The sequence below is a fragment of the Protopterus annectens genome, chromosome 15.part0 (assembly GCF_019279795.1).
Source record: "Protopterus annectens isolate FY-2018-M chromosome 15.part0, PAN1.0, whole genome shotgun sequence".
In the NCBI taxonomy this organism is placed as follows: Eukaryota; Metazoa; Chordata; order Ceratodontiformes; family Protopteridae; genus Protopterus; species Protopterus annectens.
The window spans coordinates 705,082,907-705,107,906 of record NC_056749.1 but is presented as its reverse complement, the minus strand read 5'-3'; the positions used below and the strand labels follow the sequence as shown (position 1 = coordinate 705,107,906).

At 37.9% G+C, this 25,000-nt stretch overlaps 1 protein-coding gene across 4 annotated transcripts in view; it reads left to right on the top strand.

Annotated features, from left to right (window-relative positions):
- FHL1 (four and a half LIM domains 1) overlaps positions 1-25,000 on the top strand; it is a 768,328-nt gene that overhangs the window by 648,030 nt on the left and 95,298 nt on the right. For all 4 annotated transcript variants that reach the window (XM_044057565.1, XM_044057564.1, XM_044057566.1 and 1 more), the window contains 2 exons: positions 14,223-14,397; positions 19,834-20,003. In XM_044057565.1, the coding sequence (XP_043913500.1) occupies positions 14,223-14,397; positions 19,834-20,003 (345 nt within the window). The remainder of the gene's footprint in view (positions 1-14,222; positions 14,398-19,833; positions 20,004-25,000) is intronic.

Sequence of the window (25,000 nt, the reverse complement as noted above, 5' to 3'; positions counted from 1 at the left end):
TGTGTAATATAGAGGAACTACTTTAAAACAGATTTTACAGCCATAAATGGAGCTGTAAGAAAGAATTTTGGGAATTGTGTGTTGAGGACATGTGGAAACATTCATGGTTAATTGGAAAATTTAATAAAATTTATACACCCAGGGTTAAACAGAGGGGAAAAACATACAATTAGGTAGCTTCTTTGGCTTACCTCTAAGGTAAAAAAAAAAATATGAGAATCCAAAATAAAAACTGGAAAATGCTGATAAGTGGCCCATTGGAGTTTAATTAAATGAAATGCAGAAACAGTGTAAAGGGTTCAAGTGTCATTATAAGAAATAAAGAGAAAAAAAGAAAATGCAGGCATGGGGTAGCCATTACTGTCTCGGATAATAAGAAAACTTCTTTAAATACGTAACATAGAATTGTAAAGGGAACTGTGATAAAACTATTGAAAATATATGGCAGTAGTACTTCATCTCCAACAGCTATTACTGAAGGCCTTGCAATCACTTTCTCTTATGTATGTCAATCTAAGTTGGTTAACATATGCTTAGACCCATGTGTTACATCAAACGGTGAATCTGAATGTCTAAGAATTACAAATAATTGTGGGATAATATCACTAAACAGAGTTAGGAAAGATTCTTCACCTGGTCCTGATGAAGTAAATTGCTGGATTATATGCAAAATTCGAGGCAGTTTGCAGAAAATATTGACATACTTGTTCCAATAGTGCCTTTAATGAGATGTACTCCTCTGTAGTAGAAGATGGCAAATATTAATCCTATATTCAAAGGCGAGGACTCCTTTCAGGTAGAAAACTATAGAGCAGTTACATAAATATATATCAACATGGTGTCATTCATGACAGATCACCTACAACAAATCTTATTTACTTCTGCTCAAATGTAGTAAGAGCTCTAGATGATAATTTACATGTTGATGTTGCATACATGGTCCATGAAAAGGCTTTTAACTCTGTTCCACACTGTACCATAATAAACGTTTTGAAAGAAGGGAAATTTCAACAAGTATGTCATTTATTGGATTCAAAATTGATTAAAGAACAGAAAGACTTTGGTTTGTATGAGGGGAACAGAGTCAAAGGAATTTAATGTTAAAAAGGTACCCCAAAGTTCAGTGCTGAGATAATTTTTGTTCTACATACTTATGTCATTCTTTCCAAAAATGTTGGGTTGTTGGTCTGCAAAATTTGCACACATTGCAGAAGTAGTAAGTAAATGTTACTCGTATAAAGGGTCAAATATGAATGCAGACTTATTTAGATAAGACCTATAGCTGGGCTATTAACAAAATGGAATTTTTAATGAGAGGAAGTGCAGATTGATTAATTTTACTGCAGATAACTCATTGCATCTCTATAACTTGAACAACTGCCTATTTCAAGCATGTAATAGAGAAGACTTATGAATATTGACTGAGTCTGTCTTAAATTTTGAAGCATAGGTATCAGGAATACTAAAAAGAAGGCTGCTCTAGTGGCACAGAGGGATAACGCCCTGACTACAGCCCAGACGACCTGGATTCAATTAATGACTTGGGTGACTGATGGAAGGCACTCATCGATGACATTCCCAAAGGGGACGCATGGTCCAAACAGGGGAGTTGCCCTCAGATGTAATTGATGAGCATGTGGTGGCAGGGAAAGCGAGTGGATATGGCATATATATAAGGACTCCCCCAGATGGAAGCACAAATGGCCAAGCCCCCAGGACACCCTTAAGATCTATGACTGGCCCCAGCAATAGCAGAGTGGCCTGGGTGGGGGGTAGGAGGATGGCTGGTAGATCTATCATGGGCATGGAGCACTGGGGACCAGGCTGGTAGGATGAGGTCTGAGGGGCCCAAAAACAAGTTAAAAGATGGTTTGGAACAATGACAATATTACTGAGAACAATCTGCTCAAGGGATGAAAGCATCACAATCTCTGTATTTATAAGCATTGTTAGACCAATCATGGATTATGGGACTACTTTTTGTACATGCAGCAGTAAAGGTGTATCAAGTCTGGTGAACATGTGGAGGTATTTTACAAGACAAATCAAGAGATTAAAGAACACTAGTTATGAGAACAGATTAAGGCATTTAAAACTTTTTTAATACATTATAGGCTGCTCAGAGGTGACCAGTTATGTTTATTTAAAAGTATGAAGAATGATATATAATGTACACTAGGGGTTATCTTCATTACTTATCCAATTAAAATAATGATAACCTGATGGAGCTAAAGAAAAAAATGCGCAATAAGTTCTTTCACATGAGGCCAATAGGAAGTGAAACAAACTGTTAATGAAAATAAGACAGAGGATATGTATATAAGCAAGGCTTGGTGCAGAGAGAAATTCTAGTGGACTTAATTCTTCTTCATTGTTGGCTGCTAATGACCTCTTATAAGGTCCGTAGCCGTATATAACATCATAACACTTAGTTAGTTAGCTAGTTAGTTAGTTAGCTAGTTATAACCAGCAAATGTTAGCAAAAACACAACACACAGCTGTCATAAAATAACAGAACTTTAATCTTCTTCTTCTTCTTTCGGCTTTTCCCAGTTATGGGTCGCCACAGCGGATCACCTGTCCGCTCATGATCGGCAGTGGAGTTTTTACAGTGTCGAGTTGCCAGCCCAGCGCCCAACCTTCCACAGAAGGCACACACACACACACACACACACACACACACACACACACACACACACACACACAGACACAGACACAGACACACACACACACACACACACACACACACACACACACACCTAGGGCCAATTTAGAGTGTCCAATCCACCTACAGCACGAATACAGATTAGAAATTAGTAAGCGCTTTCACCATCATACCAATGGCTTCTTCAGACCATTATAAATACAAAACAGCAAAAACTTTAAATATTTGATTTAAAATCTCAGCAAACCAATAAAAAACACTACTCACATTCAGGAGCTCTAGCTTCCCCATGATTGCATGTAATGATGCAGTTGCATCTCTAAACACCAGGGGATTATTTAAAGTGCCAGAAACAGCAAAAACAGTATATGCACATCACTTCTAAATATTATATCAAAATCAGTATAATAATCAGCACATTCTAAAACAAAAATAAAATACAGTCAAACTATATTAATCATAACATATATATATATATATATATATATATATATATATATAGGTAGAAATAAACATATAAAATCTACCAAAAAGGGGAGGTCTGTCTATGCAGACATCTACTTTTTAAAGCTGGTTTTATTGAAACAATCCCATTAAGATTTGAGCCCTTATCCACTCTAAGCTTCAGGATCCAACTTAATTCTGCATCCTCAGTTTGATTTTCGAAGTTACCCATTCTCACATTCCCTTCCACAACTTCTATTACTCTGAACTTAAATGCATGAAGTCTGCCACTCCCCACTGTCTATTTTCCTAATGTATTAGTACATTACTCATTCTTATACTATACATATGTTCCTGAAAGAGTTCTCTAAGCATTCGGTTAGTTTTTTTCCCACGTAAAATGTTTTACAACATTCACATTGTGCAAGGTATACTAGATTTTTAGTTGAGCAATCAGCTTCATCTTAAATCTATAATTATTAGATGCATCTGGATGTATAAATAATGTTTCATTTTGCACATATTGACAATAGTTGCACTGATTACATGGGAATGTGTCAACATTCTCTTTTACTTTCCTCATATTATTTTCAGGATATCAAAGCATCCTCTTAAGGGATTTGCAATTCTTATAACAAAATGTAGGTGTCTGCCCAACTACTTTGGCTATCCTCTCATCTGTTCGTAGGCGAGGTCAACAGTTATAAAGTACTTGTTTCATCTGTGCCATATTGCTAGTATAAAACATAGGGATCCTTGCTATGCTCATTAGGGTTTCATAATTGGTCTTCTTCACATGGGTATCCCCATTCTCCATGATTCTAGCTGAATAATATGGTCTTGCTCGATCACCCCTTAATCCATTGACTTGTGTCAGAACCGGGTTAATATCTTCCTGCCTATAGCCTCCATCTTTCAAATTTTGACTAAGTGTATCAAGACCTGATTTATATTCTTCTTCCGCATTATGCAATCTGGACACCCTCATTCTTTGTCGCTTAGCGATGTTCTTAAAAACCCTTCCAGGGTGCATACTCTTTCTATGCAAAATTGAATTTCTATAGCACTCCTTTCTATATAGACTAGTAGTAATAGATCTATCAGGCAATTTCTTAACAAGTATATCTAGGAATTCTATTCCACAAGCTGAATATTTAAGTGTAAATTTTAGAAAACCTGTTGTCTCGTGTAAATACTCTACAAAAACGTGCAGATCTTCTGTCATACCACCCCAAACCATAAACACATTGTCTATGAAACAACAGTAAAAAAAAACATTGTCAATATATAATCTGGTATTAAACACTTCATCTAACTCCCATTAGGCCATCACCGCATTTCCACAGCTGTTGGCACAACAGGTCCCCATGGCCACGTCATGTTTTTGTAAACAGTAACCTTATCAAAGATATATGCATTATTTTCTAATATGACATCCATAAACATGCATAATAACTCTATTAATTTACTATCATATCTACTATTGTTCATCAAATATCTACGCATGTATTCCACTCCATCCATATTAGGTATCACCTTGAATAGGGACACTCACATCAAGGGTGACTAACATATAGTCCCTAGTCGCTATAAATATACCCAACTGAGCATATAAATCTTGCAAAAACTGTTTTGAGTCTTTTAGCACAATTTGTGATTTATCAACACTGGTCGTACATGTGTTTCGACAAAAATTGAAAAGGGTTCCATCAGCCAACCCTTCCCTGCCACAGTAGGCCTGAAGGGCAGCTTGACAGGATCCTTATGTATTTTAAGTTGTCCTTGAAATAAAGGAACCACTGGTGAATCTACAGTTAAAAAGGGTAGTAAGTCCATTGAAATAGAAAAGCTTAGCAGACAGTCATTCAATAATATACATATATTCCTAGCCATGCTCTCTATATATTTAACATCAATAATCTTATATGTCGTATTATCTGAAAGTAAGTCCTTCATGGCTGAAAAATAGAAGGACTTATCCATAACAACTATCATACCCCGCCTTGTCTGCTGGGTGTATAACTATAGAGTCATCCCTTCTCAATGCTTCTAGTGTATCCTCTTCACATTTATTAAGGCTAACAAACTTCTTACCAGTATATTTCCCATCCAAAACTGTATGTAGCTCTTCTGCACATACTTTACCAAATGCTTCAAGCACCGAATTATTTATAGGTATGAAGTTACTATGCATCTTAAACTGGGTGGTGTTATAAGTCCCAGTATCGGGAAATGTTAATTTGGGCATGACATTTCTCAAAAACATTTTCGGATCTGATATACCGTCTGACATGTCTGCTAATTGTCCTGAGATAAATGACAATCCCATATTCAAAACAGCGTCTTCTATCTCAGTCAAAGTTCTTCTTGACAAATTAAGTACTAACAATTTCCTTGGTTCCATATCTTTTTCAAGGTGGGGTAGGTCACTGGTTCTACTGTTTTTTCCTCTTCACCCATCCACAATTCTTTGAACGATTGGATCCTCTCAACCTTTCTTGCCGAATGGGGAAGAGGGGTTCTAGAAAACCCTGCTATTGTACTCTGTGGTTCCTTCCTCCTCACCACCATGTGCACTTGCGTTGTCCCTCTCTCCATTTGATCAACTACCTGGGGATGTGAGATAATTGACTCTCTCACCCTTCCCAGTAGCATTATTTCAGTGGCCTCAGAGCTACCATTAGTCCTATCCGACTGAATTTCCATTTGAGCAGAGGCCGCCCGTAAGTTAATTACATGCCTCTCAGTTTTTGTATCACTCATTTTCCTTTGATCCATTTCATTTCCAGGCCATGAAAACACCTGAACTTTTTTAAAATCTGACAAATCTCTGTCAAGTTTTCTCCTTTTGTTACTGTTTAAACATCTTTCATAAGCAGCAATATTACCTATAATGCTGCTAACAGCTGAATGTGAGTAGCGTTTTTTATTGGTTTGCTGAGATTTTAAATCAAATCTTTAATGTTTTGCTGTTTTGTATTTATAATGGTCTGAAGAAGCCACCGGTATGATGGTGAAAGCGCTTATCAATTTCTAAACTGTATTAAAGTTCTGTTTTTTATGATAGCCATGCATCGTGTTTTCGCTAACATTTGCTGGTTGTTACTTGTTTTAATATAGTTGGGAACACGTTTGTCCATGGGGTAATTTATTTAATATATTAGTTAACTAGTTATGTTTACTGAGTTGGCCATATTGTAGTCAAGCTCCCAGAAAGAGAAATATTATATAAAAATATAGCTTTAATAAATATACAAAAGATAAAATACAGATAAACATACAGGTAAAAGAATAAAGAAAGATCGCAATTAGGAATGAAACAGCAGGTTATCACAGACGTGTATATAAATAAAATAAATACAGTCAATGGAGGTGCATTTCGTGTAGATAAATTCAGTAGTATCATATGAGTTCTGTTGAAGTAATTGCAGTAATACATGAAAAACAGAGGAAATGCAAGAAGTAACAAGGTTTTACATAGTCTTCTGAAAGAGGAAAAATTTATGGCAGTTCTTAATTGCAGAGGCAGTTGGCTCTGGCTGTTAGCTAAGAAAATGCTAGGTATACAACCACCAGAATATTTACTAGTCTTGTCATCTGCAAGGTGATCTGATCTTAGTTCTCTTAAAGGAGAAAACCAGGAAAGCAAGTGGCTGTGGTCAGTGTATGGAGATCAGAAGAGTGTAGTCTGTGGGTAACTGTGACTTTTGTGTAAAATTGATTTTATTTTCTAAAGTCATCAAGTTTAAGTTGCATAGAATAATGCAGTAATGAACTTGAGATGGTTGATTTGATGCAAATGTAACTATTTTATTTGATAAGTGAGTTAGATACTTTGTTAGGTGCCCCAAAACTGTAGAACCATATATAAGTTTAGGGGAAAGATAACTTTCAGCTAACATATTCTCTGCGGCTAGAAGTAGGCTTGAGCCTGGCTAATAAAGTGCTCCTAGTTCTTTTATGGTGATTTGGATATTTTGTTCAAAGGATGATTTGGTGTCTATTGTAAAACCCATGTACTTCCAATATGTTACAGCTTCAGTGATAGCGGATGTTCCTTTTAGGAAGATGTTATTTAAATGTGAAGCTTATTTGTTAGACTGCTTATCAAATAATTACTTTAGTTTCCTTTTCAGTAAAGATTTATTAGTTTTGATTAAGCCACTTACAAAGCTTATAAAGAATGATTAGAAATTGTTTCACTTTGTTTGATACTGTCTAGCACTGTGTGTAGAGATGAATCATCTGTACATTGAAATAAGCTGGTACAAACTATATGATTACACATATAATAAGTGAATATAAGGAGAAAAAATGGGCTTACAACTGATCTCAGAGGCGTTCCAGTGTTAACTGCTGTGGCAGATAGTACATTTTCCCAACAAGCTGTAAATTCTGTTCTGAAAGTAAGATCTAACCAGTTTAGACCTATTAATTCATAGGCAAGCGTTTGCAGCCGTACTAGGAACAAAATCATTGGAAAAGTCCAAGAATGTAGCTGCTCTTTTTCATATATGAAGGCTATTTGCTAATTGTGAATGACTCACTTCAGTAATTGGTACAGAGACTTTTTAGCCTGTAGTTTTCAACCTTTGGATTGTCACCCCTCTTTGATTAGTGAGGTGAGTTTAAAATACAGCCAGGCAGTAAGACAATAGCCCTCTATTAGATTCCGGTTTATTATCAGTGGGCATGCAATGTACAGAGCTTGCTATTTTATGTAAGATGAAAGAGGTTCAGACCACTAATGCAAAACTATAACCTTTCCATTTTGAAAATAACGTGTTTATTGTGAAGTGTTGCCTGAGTAGAAACAGAAAACTGAATGACTTGTTGTCTAAGTGATGTTTAAATGACGGACTGTGTTGAACACTATATTGCTGAACTACAGATTCAAAATAGTTTACAAATGTGTTAATAATTTCAAGATATGAAGATAAGTCCAGAGGGCTGTTAAAATTTTGTTGATTTTCCAATAATTTAGTTATAGAGATTCCAACCCCCTTGGATTTGTTGGTATTGTTTGCTTTGAAGTTGTTATAATATTGCTTTTCAGAAGACTGCATGTATCTGGCTATTTTTTTTCATGATCCTTGCACTGACCATCACACCACCCACCCCGTTTGCTCCTATAACACATTCCTTCACAGAGGCGAGAGCTATATGACTCATTCAAATGTGATGGGAGATATCATCCACACATCAGCAATCAGGGTCTTTCCCCCAAACCCTCCCTGTGGTAACTTATGAGCTCTACCATTGCAGTTCACCGAGGGTGCTTGCATGCTGTTTATTTATGCCTATTCCATGGTAAGCAGTCTTGGCTCACTAGGACCACTGTTGCAGTTGATACACCTGTACTCTTATAGATGTCAGTACTGCAGTGACCCAAGCCACCACCCACCCTAATGGTGGGGAAACTGGCATCAACTAATAACTCCCATTCTCTCTCATCTAGTCCCCCTAGCACCCATGTCACTAGTCAAACATGGGTCATCTGGATTGGAGGCAGGGGCTTCATTCCTATACATTATAGGGCAGTCTGGCCATCTTGTACAACATTTACAGATTGTTTTATATTTTTGTAGAGATGTTAGATTTATTGTTATTATATTTGATTCCAGACCCATTGACCCAAGACTGGAACAGGCAGTCATGAGGAGAAGGTTAACACTTGCACCACACCTCCAGCCTCACACAGACATGCTAAACCAGCACTGGAAAAAAATACACATAAATACACAAAATCATACTCGGAGGCTCTAAATAAAAACCTGCAAAAGCATCACAGACCTCCAAAGCAGACACCCAAAAAACCTGCACCTCCCGTCACAAACCAGACAACACATAAAACACAAAATCAGTGTGCCGCACAATCACAGCCCTTAAAGCGAAATAACATACCTAACACACTAGTAATAGGCAACTCTATAGTCAGGCACACTGACGTCCCACTCACTAGGCTGGACAAGGAGAAGGTTACTGTTAACTGCCTGTCGGGAGCCAGAATCCGCCACATAACACAAGCACTCAGGTCACTCCAGAACAAGTACAAATATGACTCTGTCATTGTTCATGTTGGTGTGAATGACCTGAGACGTACCTCCCTGGACTACATGAAAAGAGACATGGAAGAGCTCTCTGATCATGTAGCCCAGGCGGATATTACCCTGACCCTGAGTAGCATCCTGCCCTCACCAAGAATGATACCACAGTATAAAGAAAAAATCTATTTCAACAAGTGGTTAAGCTTCTGGTGTCATTCAAAGGGGATCCAGTGTCTGTCAGCCTGGGATGACATGCTCAACAGGCCTCATTGCTTCCCAAGAGATAGCTTGCACCTGTCACCCCTAGGCTTTCGAATACTGGCCAAGGCTCTTGCTGCCCCCATAGTGCCTTTTTTAGGCAAAGCTCAAAAGTCAAACCCACCTCTGTAAACAGCACAAATAAAAAAAAATGAGGGTTATGCTACTTAATGCCAGGAGTCTAAATCTCAAAATGCACGTGCTCGAAGCACTCCTCAGTATGGAGAATGTCGACATCTGTGCAGTAACTGAAACTTGGTTCAAGGCTCCACAGAGCACCCCAGCACTACCGGGCTACAACTCATACCACACATTTCGGCCACAGAACATGGACCAAAACACAAAAGGAGGGGGTGTATCCATATCCATATTCATCAAGGATACCTACACCTCCAGGTTAGTGGCGCAGCATGATACCTCCGAGATCATCCATGTGCAACTAACATCAGGCAAATCTGAAATGCAAATTGTGGCCTGCTACAGATCACCCTCCATGACCCAGGACCACCACTCCACCTTTCTGGAGACACTGGAAAACATGAAGGTCCTACCGAACACCCTGATATTGGCCAATTTCAATTACCCTACTGTTAACTGGGAAACCTACTCAAGTACAAACTCCCAGGTTCAGCGCTTCCTGGAATTTATCAACTCAACTGCCCTAAATCAGCTGGTAAACTCCCCTACCAGAGGTGAGAACATATTGAACCTGGTCATCACCAACATGGGTGACAGGTGTTCCACACCAGAGGTCAACCCGTCACTGGTTAGATCAGACCATAAACTAATCACTCTGGATGTCCACACCACACCACACCACCACCTCCAACCAAGGAAATCACAGTGAAAAACTTTTCTATACCAAACTTCACCTTACTTAAGACAGAGGTGGTAAGTTTAACAGCCCTCATGCTAAAGGATAACGGTGTCCAAGATGCAGGAACCTTTACAAATGCACTCTGTGAGCACCTACAAGGATGCACAAGGATGCATGGATCATGCCATCCCAAGCAAAACCAAGACTCACTCCCCTAAGAGAAGGAAACCAGTCTGGTGGACCCCTGCCATAAATAAGCTATACAATAGAAGGAGGAAACTAGTTCAGAAAAAAAGCAAATCCCAAGAAGGAAAGACATCCCTGATCAGTATCTGTTGATCAGTATCAGTAAGAAACTAAGGTCCCTCATAAAATCCTCCAAGGCTGACTTCGAAAGAAAAATAGCCAAGGATTCGAAAGATAACCACAAAGCCTTCTTTAGCTATGTCTAGAATCTAAGTGGCAACTCGCAGATATGCTCTGAGCTAGTGCAAAATAGCACAAAATATACTGAACCCACTGATATTGCCAACATCCTGGCAGATAGATTCACTGCAAACTTCACCCCCCTCTCACCCCCAAAAGGGCCCACAACAATACCAGAAAAGTGTAGTGTCCCGGAAATCACAGATGCACAGGTGAAAACAGTCCTTTCAAAAGCCAAAAGCACAGCATCAATAGGGCCAGATGGTGTTCCAGGCTGCGTCTTGCATGAACTACAGAATGAACTAACCCCCCACCTAAACACACTGTTCAACCTCAGCCTCTCCACAGGCTATGTGCGCATAGAATAGTGCACAGCAATGGTTATTCTGCTCCACAAAGGAGTGGCCACAACTGACCCTGGTAACTATAGCCCCATAAGCCTGACTAGCCTGGTCTGCAAAGCTATGGAGCGCATCATCATGGAACTCATTAACAAAGACATTGGGAACCTCCAAACACTTGACCCGACCCATTTCGGCTTTGTTAAGGGCAGATCATGCCTACTAAATCTGGTTGACTTCTTCGAGACAGTCACCAAGGCCACAGATGAGGGGAAGGTAGTTCACACAGCCTACCTTGACCTTGCCAAGGCTTTTGATGCCATTCCCCACTCAGGAATTATAGAAAAACTCACCAGCCTAAACATAAACCCCTACGTCTTGAGATGGGTTGCCAACTGGCTTACAGACAGAACTCACACGGTAAGAATAGCAGGCTCCAGGTCCAACTCTAAACCAGTCACAAGTGGTGTCCCACAAGGCTCAATCCTGGGACCCCTACTGTTCGGCATATACTTCTCAGAAGTATAGGCAAACACAGGAGGACTATGGCTAACCAAGTTTGCTGATGACTGCAAACTGGGAGCCATAACTGACTCTCCATCTGACACGGACATTCTCCAAAAGGGCCTTACTGAGAAGGACACCTGGTGTCAAAGTCACGGTCTCAAGCTAAATGCCAAAAAATGCATAGTCATCCAGTTTGGGAAAAACAAAACACCCATGAATTACCGCATAGGTGGCAGGTCCCTTAATACAGAAGAGGTAATAAGATATTTGGGGACCCAGGTAGATAGTAATCTCTCCTTTTGACAATCATATTGCCAAAGTAGTTAGCAAATCCTTCTATGTAGCCCATCTAATTACTAAAGGGTTCGCATCTAGAAATAAAGAGGTTATAGTGCCCCTCTACTCGTCACTCATCAGACCCATCATAGAGTACAATGCCCCGTTTGGGATGTACCTCACAAGACACTTCCAACAGCTGGAGAGACCACAAAAGTACCTCACCAAGAGGATTACTGGCCTCAAACATATGTCCTATGCAGCCCGACTGGAAAAACACCAGCTGTACTCAGTGGCATATCGCTTACTCAGAGGTGATCTCTGCCTGACTTACAAAGCCATGTCCAACTCAGAATTGATGGACATGCTCCACCTAAAGAAATCCAAGTCACTGTGAGCCACTTGCTCTAGTGAGCTAAACCTTGCCACAACAATAAATAAAACATGCTGGAGGGATAGATTCCTGTCAAAGAGACTCCCCATGATTTGGAACAAAATTCCTAACTACATTAGGCAGAGCCCTTCACTAACACTCTTCAAGAGAAACCTTGACGAGTGGATGGGTAACAGAAAATACACCCCTGGGATCACTTCATTGGCTCTTCTTGACAGAGGCTCAGTTAATTAATCAATGGGGCGGTGAAAGCTGACACACACTGGCTAGGTTTATAAATGCCCTCGGGCAGATAGCCTAGTACTTACCTATGAACCTATTCAAGGACAGTCACGTTCTTTCATAAATTGACTTTGAGGGACTTATCCATGTAATGAAGTTGCATAATATCCTTACAAGTCATAGAAAAGCATATTCAGAAGTTCTAATAAAAATGTACTGAATAAAGTAAATGCTTTATCAACATCTGCTGCTTGCAGTAAAAAGTTCCAGTCCATGAACATGAGTTTACTTATAATTGAATTCCAGTTAATATTCTTTAGGTTGATTAGGAACATGCTATTAGGCTGAAGTTGTAGGTCTTTGTTCCACCATGTTGTAAAAATGTTACATAATCACATATAATCTGGTAGTTTTCTTGAAATGAAGAAATTTAAGGTGGTCTAAAATGCTTTCTTTTCCAGTTCTAGGATCCTGATAGACAGGATTTTTGATTACCTGTTTAATGTAGGTGATTGTAGTTAAACGTTTGGATTCTCAAAGGTTTGATGAGTCCAAGAAAATGTTGAAATCTCAGTGACAGGTGATTTGTGTATGAAAATAGTAAGGATGCTTTGTTTGAAGACATATGCAACCAACGTGGAGTTGTTAATAACATCCTGTTATTATCGATATGGCTTCATGTCCAAGTAATGATTTCAAGGCTGATTGTTGTATAGATTACATTTCACGGATGATTGTACTGTAATCGCTACTCCTCCAGATTGTCAGACCTGTATATTAAATATCCTGGAAAGCAGACTCAAAGTCTTTTTTTTTATGAGGTTTCAGCAGGATTTCATTGTTGTTGTTGTTGTGTCTTTCGGCTTTTCCCAGTTAGGGGTCACCACAGTGGAACTCCGGTCCGCTAATGATTGGCAGTAGATTTTTACGTGCCGAGTTGCCAGCCCCAATGCACAACCTTCAATGAAGGTACGCCCATTCATGCATGTCTCCACACAGAAGACACTCTAGCTGAGAATCAAACAGGACAATGTCTTACTGTGAGGTGACAATGCTATCACAGCACCACCATCGCAGTACATGGCTGAAATGATGGACTTCAGATGTTGAACCAAGCTTTGAAATTCTAATATTTTATTACAGATACCGCTACAGTTTACAGTTGTGATGAATTATTTTCAGGCCTGTTTTTTATGTAAGGGAAGATGGTTATATGTCTGAGACTGAGTGTGTTTTATATATTGGTTCAGGATTTTTCTCAGTATTGCCATCTAGTAAAGGTAAATTTGTAGAGAGAAGCAGAGGAATGTAAACACAATAACAGGCATGCAGTCACAGGGACCATAAGATGCCTAGCCATGTGCACCTTTAAAAGTCATACTTAAAAGTAGTTACCCTATCAAATTTGCACAATGTTATTTTCTCAAATAAAACTTGCAAGGGATCTTTTTCTTTTCAAAGTTAGGTAGTAAATGCAGACAATTTGTAGTGGTTGTAGAAATATTGTTTTCATTCATAGAGGTATAAGATGAATTGTTAGAAATAGTGTTTGCTCCAGAATGAAATCTCACAACACCAGTGTGCTGTCCTAAGAATGAACAGAGGCCATATATTGCAATTTTATGTATAGCAGGCTAGCAGTCTGTTTCATATACATGCAAAAAAAGAAAAAATACACACACACATACATATGTATACATATGTACAAACACACATGCACGTGTATATGTACATGTATGTATATAAACACACACACATATTTATAAATGTATTTTTTCTTTGTGTTGCACATCATTTTTCACTCTGTTCATGTTCTTTGTTTCAGGAGCTTCACTACAAGAATCGATACTGGCATGAAAATTGCTTCCGCTGCTCCAGGTGCTACCAGGGACTAGCCAATGAGCAGTTTGGTACAAAGGATGACAAGATTTTGTGTGGCAAATGCATGGGCCGAGTGGATGCCCGTAGATGCTATGGATGCCATAAACAAATTGTTGCAGGTATTGTGCTATAAATTCCTAAAAAAATGAATAAATAAATAAATAGCAAAAAGGAGATACACAATTTGTTAACAAAGAATACAGTTGCTTCTTAGTGACGTACTGATGTGCTTAAAAGTAAATTTAGATCAGCATCACTACTAAAAGTTTACAGCAGAGGCTCAAGGCAATAAGCTGACAATGAGCTTCATCCTGTAGTCCAGAGTTCAATTCTCTCAGTCTCCATTTGCTTTAAGTGCATTTCTGAGCAATTCATTTAATCAGACAGTGTTTTGGGTTGCCCCTGAAAAGAAGCACGTCCCAAGTGGTTCCACCTGGTTAACAAATAAGTAAAATAAAATTAAAAAAATTGTAAAGCATGTCTTGTAAACAGCTTCCATAATACAGTACTAGAAATTGATGTGTAATTTAAATTTACTTGTATCTTTTTCTCTCATTCTGTATACACTCACACCCACAAATACACATTTGCATACACACTCACACACACAAATACAGAGAAAGATGAGACTGTTGGGTTGTCTGTTATGTAATCACGTATTTGGCAGAAATGGCTGCCAGAATCCTTGAAGATGTGCCAGGAAACTTAAGAAGTGGGGGCTTGGTTTTCATAATATGTAGACACAGGTATAATCTAAAATGGGCTTCATTTTGTCAGTGCTGCACAGCTAGAAGTGTTTGCACTGTGAGTCCTGTTTAATTGTGATGCTAAAATCCACGCAAGTATGGCAGGCTGCAAAGGCCAAAAGGACCAAAATTCAAATGCACTTGTAGTTCTAATTGGTTGATTCATTTAGCGATATGCATTTGTTTATCTTTTTATGTCAGACAATCTCTAGGTAATTTAAAACGTGCATCTACGAACATATGAATGAGAGAAAGCATTGTTCTTCCAGTGCCCTATATAAACATACTGCAAAACATCCTACTCCTGCTGTATTTAACTGTATAGCAATAGATAGACTATGTCATGGTAAATACAATAAATTAGGGTGACATGGAATATTAAATAAAAAAGAACAGGGTTGGATTATCAGATAGGGACACTGTTTTCACCTGGATTTAATGATATTGTGTAATTATATTTATTAATGGGTGTAGCTCAATTAATTGATATGCTATTTAAGCACTCATTATTAAGTTTGTATTGAATTACACTGAAGAAGGCAATGTTTTGCCAAAACCGGTCTGTTTTTTCACAATAAAAGTATTATCTGCTGACTTCAAGTGCTGGCCTTTTTTTATATATGCTTTATTTTTAACCATGGATGTGTGTAATAAACTTTCAGCCGTAAAAGGACAGAAGTTAGTAAACTCACATAATTGTAGGGACACCAGCAGCAAAACATGCTGACAAAGTTGTGTAAAGCAGATTGTGAAGTACATTATGAAATGGGCTCAGAAAAAAAGAAATCTGATTGGCTAACAGAGTTACGTAATATATATGTTTAACACACACCTAAAGTTAGCCCCCCCCCCCGAAAAATTACTTCACTGAAAACACATGATTTTTAATAAGTAAAATTGCACATGTTGGTTGTCCAATGAACATTGAGCTCATATGTCATGTGTCACAGCACCTTTTGTGCACAGTAGTTGCTATTCAATACACTGCGGCATGTACCATATAGCTTATGTATCACATAGCTAAATAAAACAAAAAGGGAGAACAGTGCACTGAAGTAACAAGTCACACGCTTAGAGAGTCCAGAAAGTATCGCTTTCTTTTAGGATACTGCAAAACAGGTTAGCAGCAGTTAGCACATTAACATTAGTAGCTAAGGTTACCTGGTCCTGAGGTTGTACTCAATCCTTTTTGCAAGCATTTATGCAATGGGAAGTCCAATGCTGTCCATCTGAAATATGATGGTATTTCATTCTCTAAGTGCATTCCACAGACATGATCCGTAAGTGTGTCTTCTACAAGGTAGCCCAGGACACTACAACCACTAGCTGTTTGAGGTTTACTTATATGTCATCCTCTGATATGATAGATTTCCTAGATGTCAAAATACATAGGAGAGATGTAGGTCTGTTAGGTGTAAAGATCCATAGGAAGAAGGTTAAGAAAAATACTCTTCTGCATAAGCCCAGTATGCACCCTGGACATGTTAGTAAAAATGTACTTAAGGGTCAGTTTTATAGGGTTATGAGACTTCATGATCATGATGATGATGATGATGATGACATTACAGTGGCGTTTGAAGAACATAAAACTGACTTTTTGGAGAGGGGTTATAATAATTTTGAAATTGATCAGTGTATAGCTGAAGTAGTTAGAACTAGGCAGGACAGAGGGAGACCCTATTTTTCAAAACCCATTACCCAAGAACCTAGGATGAGAGGTCCAGTTAGAAATAGACTGATTTTAACTTTTTCTAATGACATTAGTATTGTACGTGATATTATTAATAAGCATTGGTCAGTACTTTTAGCAGATCCTCAAGAGAAAAAAGTGGATGATAACCCTAGGTTTGTTTTAAGAAGTAGCTTGTCTTTAAAAAGACAGTTATGCTATAAAAGTATGTATGAATTTCATTATGTGCATCAATCGGAAAGGTACTTTCAGATGTAATTCTTGTTCTGCATGTAATTATATTTTTAAATGCACTTCTTACATTCATAAATGCTCTGGGACTGAAATAGTCTAGGATTTTTTGCCAGTTATAGAACAAAACATATAGTGTATTATGCTGGGTGCATGATGTGTGAAGCATTCTATATTGGCAAGACTAATGTAATCGTCCCTTCAAAGACAGGATACTTGAATATTGTAGTGATATCTTGAAAAGAAAGAAACTAGCGCTTTGGCTAGGCATGTACGTGATCGGGGTACAGAACATACTTGTAAATATTTTTTATTAGAGTGTATAAATGAGAACATTAGGCAGGGAGATATCAAAAATAATACTGAAAGTGCTGAACAGAAGTAGATTTTACTTCTGAAACCATTTTTAGAACCAGGTTGGAATGAAAGTGTCTCTCAAACCTGTTCTGAAATCACACCCACTGAAACACTAGTAGAGGCTTGGTACAGGAAAATAATTTAATTGTCAGAATCAAGAAACCTTTTTGTAACACTCATTATGACATCGAGTTAGGGGCTTGGTGTTTTTGAATGATTTAATTGGTCAAGTATGTAAAAGGAGTTTTAAATTAGTGAAACAGGTGTTATTTTTAATCACCTTTTTTATTCTTACTCCGAATTGGTTTTGTTGTATTTTTAAAATAAACCCAGTTAGTAAACAATGTTTGCATGACAAATACTTTAAGCCATAAATCATACCATTAAAAGTACTTCTACAGTCATTTTTATGTGTTAACTAGGTACTCCCACAACCTACAAATGCCTTTTTATAAGACTGATCCAGAAAATTGTCTAGGTATGCGACATTTTAGAGGCAGGCAATATGCAAGTGGAAACTGAGGGGATCAAACCAGGACTGCAGAATAAAATAAGTTAGCAGCTAAGATAGCTTTAGTCCACTAAGGTGCCCCTTTGACTGCCCTTTGAGCATGGAAACCAAACTGTAACCATTTATCCCAGCTGTATCTAATTACAGAGAGGAAGGGGACCTGTTGGAAAACAAGACTTTTCTTCAAATGCATTCTATGAGTTTATTCACCGTAGAACACAATTGCTTTATGTGCCTTCTCAAAGCTTCATCATTTCATTAATTATTACATGTGGATCAATAATATTTCTTCCCCTTTATCTCACCTAAGTGAAACACGATTATGAGAATTCCAAACGAGAGCATTCATGGATACCAATTTCTGAGAGTCATACCTCAGCACAAGAAATCTGGACAAGGCTTAAAATAATGGTGAGACAAAGGCCGAAAACTATGAACAGATTTTAAATATTGCTCTTACATACTTAGACATTTACTAGAATAACAGCATTCACATCAGTAGGCATTTTTATGAAGGATATGAAGTCTGAAACTCAAATGCATGTCATTATTTAGTGACTTCATTCCTCAATGGTTAGCCAGGAAACCACGAATTTTATGAGGAAAAAGACCAAAAAATATGAGGGGGAAATCTGGGCAGTTGAGATGTATTGTGCAGCTGTTGCAATGTAACAGAGAGTTGAGAGTATGAGCTGATGAAGAGACTCCCTCTGTAGCCTTAAGTCTGACTCTCAGTCTCACTTGAAAAATATGCGACTTTTGAGAAACTCACTTAACCAGACAGTGCTCCTGGCTCATCATTGAAAATAATTATTTGTAGCTAGAGGTCTATCTTGTAAACAGATTAAAAAATGAAAATTAAAATATTCTGAAGCCTCTTGCATTTTGTTTGTATTAACTTTAATATTAAATACCAACAGATTCAGTACAATGTCCTCTGTAAACCTGGCCTGTCGGAAAGTTACCAAAACTAATAACCACCGTGCATATTAGTGTGTGTGCACTCATTGCAGTAACTATTATTACCTTCCCCTTCATTTCCTTCAGACACTCTCTAATCACATGTTCACCAGAGATATGTGGGAAGAGTCTACTTTATGAGGAACATTGTTAGTTACCCACTAGTACTGCGTGATACGAATGAGCGTCTTGATTGCATCTTTTGGTGTAAGCTTAGTAAGAACCTATCAAGCATTTCAAGACTGAGAATATTGCCAAAGCTGTTTGAAGTAACAGCTTGGTAGCATCCTAGGATAACACCTTCTGTGTACAGAGCTAGTCATTTAGAATTAGTGTGACAATCCTATTCCAGAGATTGGAACGTATAAGACACACGTGATTTATGGTGAGAATGTTCCTGTTAGCGTAGCACACAACTAGAAGGGGTGTAAATGTACAAGCTGCATATCTGCTATTCTGAAGTGGTAAGTATTGCAGCAACGCATTAGGGATGACGGAAGATATTGTGTGTTGCATTTCCTGCTTAGGTGAATTGGACTATTAATCTGTATCATTCGTTTATGAAAGGTTGTAATGTAGATGCCAAAATATTGGATAATTGTTAATTACCCAAATTTCTTTCTGTTGATTTCATTGCTACTTGTATAAATGGACTTACTATCATGTCTGATCAGTACATCACTCCTGTTGCCCTAGTAAATGAATACATTCATGTGCCAATGTATACATAAGTAAATATAATGTAAAGTTGTTATATGATGTTAGGGGTATGATTGGAAAGGGTAAGAAAATAGATTTGTTTTCAGCAGTTAGCAAAATGCAATGAAAGTTGTAGTGTCATAGTGGGAATGCTTGTCGTGATGTCATTGAGAATATTCACTAGAGGATTTTGCTGCGTGCTCCTAACAGCAAGAAGTATTTGGCGAAGAGATATTATATATACTATACTATAATAATAAATAAAATCATAAAAAATAAATAATATACTATATAGAGATCCTAAGCCAGAACTCTGATCACTGCTGAGATAGTGTAGTAATTCTGCTCCTTTCTGCCGCAGGTTCAAAAAGTGTTGAATACAAAGGGAACGCCTGGCATGATGAGTGCTTTATCTGCTTCCAGTGCAAGCAACCCATAGCATCAGCACAATTTTTTGCAAAAGGAGAGGATGTCTATTGCAATGCCTGCTATGAGAAGAAGTTTTCCAAGGAGTGCGCTCACTGTAACAAGGTAAGATGAGCCAGGATGCAAAGAAACTCAATCAATCAATCCTTCACTATTATTACAGCACCTTTTAAGTTACAGGGCATTTCCAGTATCTGAAATATAACCTTAAACAAAAAAAAAAAAGATGTAAGTAGCGAAATAAAGCAACATGCATGCTAAAGCAAATGATGCATTCAAAGAAAGTTATACAGCTAATTAAATAAATCTGTTCAAGTTTTCAACTGACTTTGAAAAGTTTTGGCCTTGATCTGTAGAATTACAGAAATCACATCTATGAAAGCCTGAGCAGAAACAGCTGCAGTGAGCATGGCATGAACACATTAATAACTGTCAGAAAAGCAAAACTATGTTTACATACTTCTTTGAATGGTGATACGGTTTTAGTTTTCATTTCTTTTTCACTCAGCTGTTAACATATTCGTCTTATAACCCTTAGATACGAATAGATGCAGATACAAATGTCTCTTCCTTTCATAGATGAATTAACTTATGAACTAAAATGCCTTTTGAGTCCAAAAAAGAAAACTTACTAGGATTTCAAAATAACATTTGTCTGATTCATAATTTGAAAAAAAAATATTTAAGACGTTAAAAATGCTGACACTCCGAAAGTGATATTTGTAGAGTTCAACACTTGCTTCAAACTTTGATATCATTCACTATGTTTGCATTATGGCTTACATATGTTTGCTCTTATGAACAGAAGTGATATTTTTAAAATCTTGCTACCTGAGAGGCTGTTGTTAAGTAACATTCAAAGTACTATTCAGCATTAAAAAAAAATCACTGGCCAGGATCAGATCAAACAATATAGGTCACTTTAAATGGGTGCTATGCATGGACAATGAGGCATAGGTGGTCCTTGTGTTGATAAAATGCCCATGTCACCACCAGAGATGGGGTTAAGCTGAAAGGAAAAATGCTCTGTTGTGAAGCCACCAAGAGCACAAAAGACCATCATGGCTGCCTGGATGGCAGAACCTAGGACAGTGGTGTCAGTCTGAGGGGATGTCTAATGGTCGGCAGGCATGGAGGTAAAATAATACAAAAAAAATCACGGTAAGCACAATATTAATGTCACTGCAGCTATTTAACGGGTATTATTCCCACACAAAATGCATCAAGAATTTGGGGAAAATTGTCAAGAAGTAAATTACGGTACAAAGTAAAAAAGCATGTAAAGAAAATAATGCTGAAATCGTGACTGAAAAAAAAGTCATACACCTTAACTTAGTTTGCACTTAGAACATAGGGATGTTTGTTGCCATAGCAGTCACAGTACAGAATGTCTATCAATACAGGAAAGAGAGTGTATGTGTGTGTTCACATCTGTCAGTGCATGTTATAGCAGCCCTGTCACAGAGGGCTTCATAGTTAAAGCTAAACAATCACAGCATATAGGATGTAGATGGGATTTGTATATAGTTTGTTTTAGTATATAGTATGTTTGTATGTTCAATTTGTAATTGATGTTTTTGTATGTTTTTTTTTTTCTTTTTTTTCTCTCTGGAACATATAAAATTAATAAAAAGATTTAAAAAAAAAAAAAAAAAAAAAACAGCATATGCAGTGATGAAAATTTCAATGTTACAGGTTGAAAATGAGAGGAACATGTAGAAGAAGGGAAAAAAGAAAGGATTTATTTCACTTTGTGATTTGGCAGAAACAGTGCAAACCCAATATGACCCAAGGAACGTGGAAATATATTAACATTTCACTGACTGCATCCAGAAACAGCACAGTAGACAGCTGAGTTGGTATTTTTATAATGCATAAAAATATCATAATGGAACAAGTGTAAAGGAGGGTCTGTACATTAATGGAATGAGACTGTTGACTTTGATTTTTAATGAAGTATTGCAGAAAATGAAGGCTAGAAGTGTGACAGCATTCTTTCAGAAAGCTCCCTGTCTTGCTTCTTATTAACTACATACATGTACACTAAACGATGTCTTTTAATGAAACATACATGTACACTAAACTATGTCTTTTAATGAAGCAGATTAGTTGTTAGTTCTTCCAAATTAAAAAAGAAAAAAATTGAAGCCAGTATCTATATAATAACTGTTTTAAATGATTATTGACCTTTCACAGTCCCTCCCACTATGCACAGCGCTTTGTTATATCACTCTCTCGTGTTCCAGTCAAATATTGTTGAAGTCTAAAGTAATACTTTCCTCTTGCACTATCTACGCAAGGAACATAAAACATAAAATGTAAAATGTCTTTGGACCTTGAGGGTGGATAACACAGCTTTCATTTTTTGGCCAAAGTATCAAGACAGGCCCAAGCCAAGCAGCACATGGTATATACTTTTTTTTTTTGCCTTGATAGTTATACCTGTAGTGAGACAGTTATAACCAATAACCTCTGTACAGCCAGACAGAGCTTTTTTTCACATTCATGAAAAAATATTCCTTTCCATTCCCATAATCACTTATTTTTAAATATAATTAGTAAATCACATGACAATAACACTCCAGTCACGTCACTCCAAACATTAAGTCAGCTGTTCCTATTAATGTTAACACTTAAAGCACTCCTTACAAAGTAAAACAATCTAAAACCCAGCTAATGCTGAGTATGTATTTAACCTTTCTTGTTCCTAAGTATACCTTACCTCAGTCCAGCTATCCCCAGCTGTTTAAGATCTCAAACATGATACTACGCCTAGCGTCTTATTTCACTCCATCATCATCCAAAACAAATTCACACATCCTCACCTTGTACTTCTTGCTCATGTTATTGTTTGATCCCACAAATAATGACACAATACATTCCTTCAGGATTTTCATTTGAATATTTAAGTAATACATAAGGAACATCATTCTTACACACTTTTTCTTGTATTTTATAACAAAACTATATTTCAAAAAGTCAAAAGAATCCATTAATTAAGGACATGAGTAAAAGTATCATATTACTTATTCATAATCTAAAATCATTCCAAGTTATAGGGTCACAAATTCTAATGCTCACCCATCTAAGTTCCAGCAGGTCTCACCCCAATACTGCCATATGTATACACCTTAGATTATTTCTAGTTACTGTCTACTCTCACCTACATTACAACTGGCTAAATATTGCAACCATGGCATCCATTTAGATGTGTGACTAACTGTGCTATGGTCAGTAACCCTCCCTGGAGTCCATTTCACATAAATCCTACATAAGACCTATAACTTCCTATAACATTGGAGGTTTCATCTCCTGCCATTTTTAGTAAAGGATTTCATAGTTGCTATCATCAGCAGAACTACCAGATCTTCTTCCCGCTTGACTCAAACTCTGGTATAAATATAGCTCTTCTAGACTGTCAAAACTTGTGGGTAACTTGAAGGAACAGATAGATACTACCAGCCTCTCCTCTCTGTTAAATAAGCTTCTATTTTTTTTTTTTACACCTATGCCCCTACTAACCAAATTAAAAGATGTAGCCAAGGTCTTATTAGTATTTCCATGATCAGCTCCTATTGCCCCTGTCCAAGGGTGGAACCCGTGGGGTGAATTTACGGTCACCAATCCAATCATCCAGACTGTGTTTGAAGAGGGCCAAAGAGGTAATCTGTTTGACATGAAGTGGGAGTCTGTTCCAAAGGTGTGGTAACCTTTGGGAGACAAATTCGTCCCTCCAGCCGGTTTTATTAATGTCACAAGGTCTTTAGCATGAGTAACCTGTGTACCATTTGACTTACGGATATGCAGCATTTCCAATAAAGCAGGGTCAGAGATTGCCTTATATGCAAGGCAGAGATCACCTCTGAGCAGTCTGTATGAAACAGGATAAAGTGACTGTGATTTCAGATGATCCTCATAGGACAGATTGAAGACCTTGAATTTTCCTTCTGAGGAACCTTTGTGGTTTCTCCAATTGCTGCAGGTGCTTGTAAAGGTACATACCAAAAGGGGAGTTGTACTCAATTACTGGCCCGATGAGGGAAGAGTACAGGGAGGTTATAACTTCTTTTTGTCTAGCGGCATTGCCCTTACTTACGAGATGAGCAATAAAGAATGCCCTACTTACCACTGTGGAGACATGGTCAAAGGTAAGGTTGCTGTCAACCTATGTGCCCAGTTCTCTCACCACTGAGTACTTGCTTAAGGTGTTGCTATTGATGTGGTAGTTAGCAGAAACATTGCTTTCACAAAAAGGAATGATAGTACATGTTTTGCATTGAGTTTAATGCCATGACTTTGGCACCAATCATTTGTTTGTGTAAGACTCTCATGTAGGATGTTGACATCATTTGGAGATTCGATGACCGCTCCCAGTTTGCAGCCATCAGCAATCTTTGTCAGCCACAGACCTTTAGCTTTTGCTTGTACTTTGGAGAAATAGATTCCAAACAGTAAAGGTCCCAGGACTGATCCCTGTGGAACAGCAATGGTTGCAGGTCTGCCATTGGAGGTGGATTTCCCTATTTTGACTATATTAGTTCTCTCAGTGAGGCAGTTAGCAATCCATCTAACAATATAAGGGTCAATACCTAGTTGGGTGAGTTTGTCTGTAATGCCTGAGTGGGGGATAGTGTTAAAAGTTTTGGCTAAGTCCAGGTAGACTGTATGTACAGATTTCCCTTTGTCCACGGCTTTAGTGACTGTCTCGAAGAAGTCCACCAGGTGCAATACGCATGATCTCCCTTTGACAAATCCAAACCGAGTAGGGTCAAGTGTTTGAAGATAACCTATATTTTTGTTGATAAGGGACAGGATGGCCTTACAAATAAGGCTAGTCAGGCTAATAGGTCTATAGTTCCCGGGGTCAGTGAAAGCACCACCTTTGTGCACGGGAATAACAGTGGCTGTTTTCCATTCAGCTGGTATGAAGCCTTTGCTTAGACTATGATTGAAAAGAGTACCCAATGGTGTTCATGTTGGAACCCACATAGGATGCAGCCTGGGATGTTATCAGGTACCACAGATGTGTGTGCATGCTGGCAACCTGCTTATTGTCATATGTACTGACTGGTGTGTGAGAATGATTCAAGGTTTTTAATATA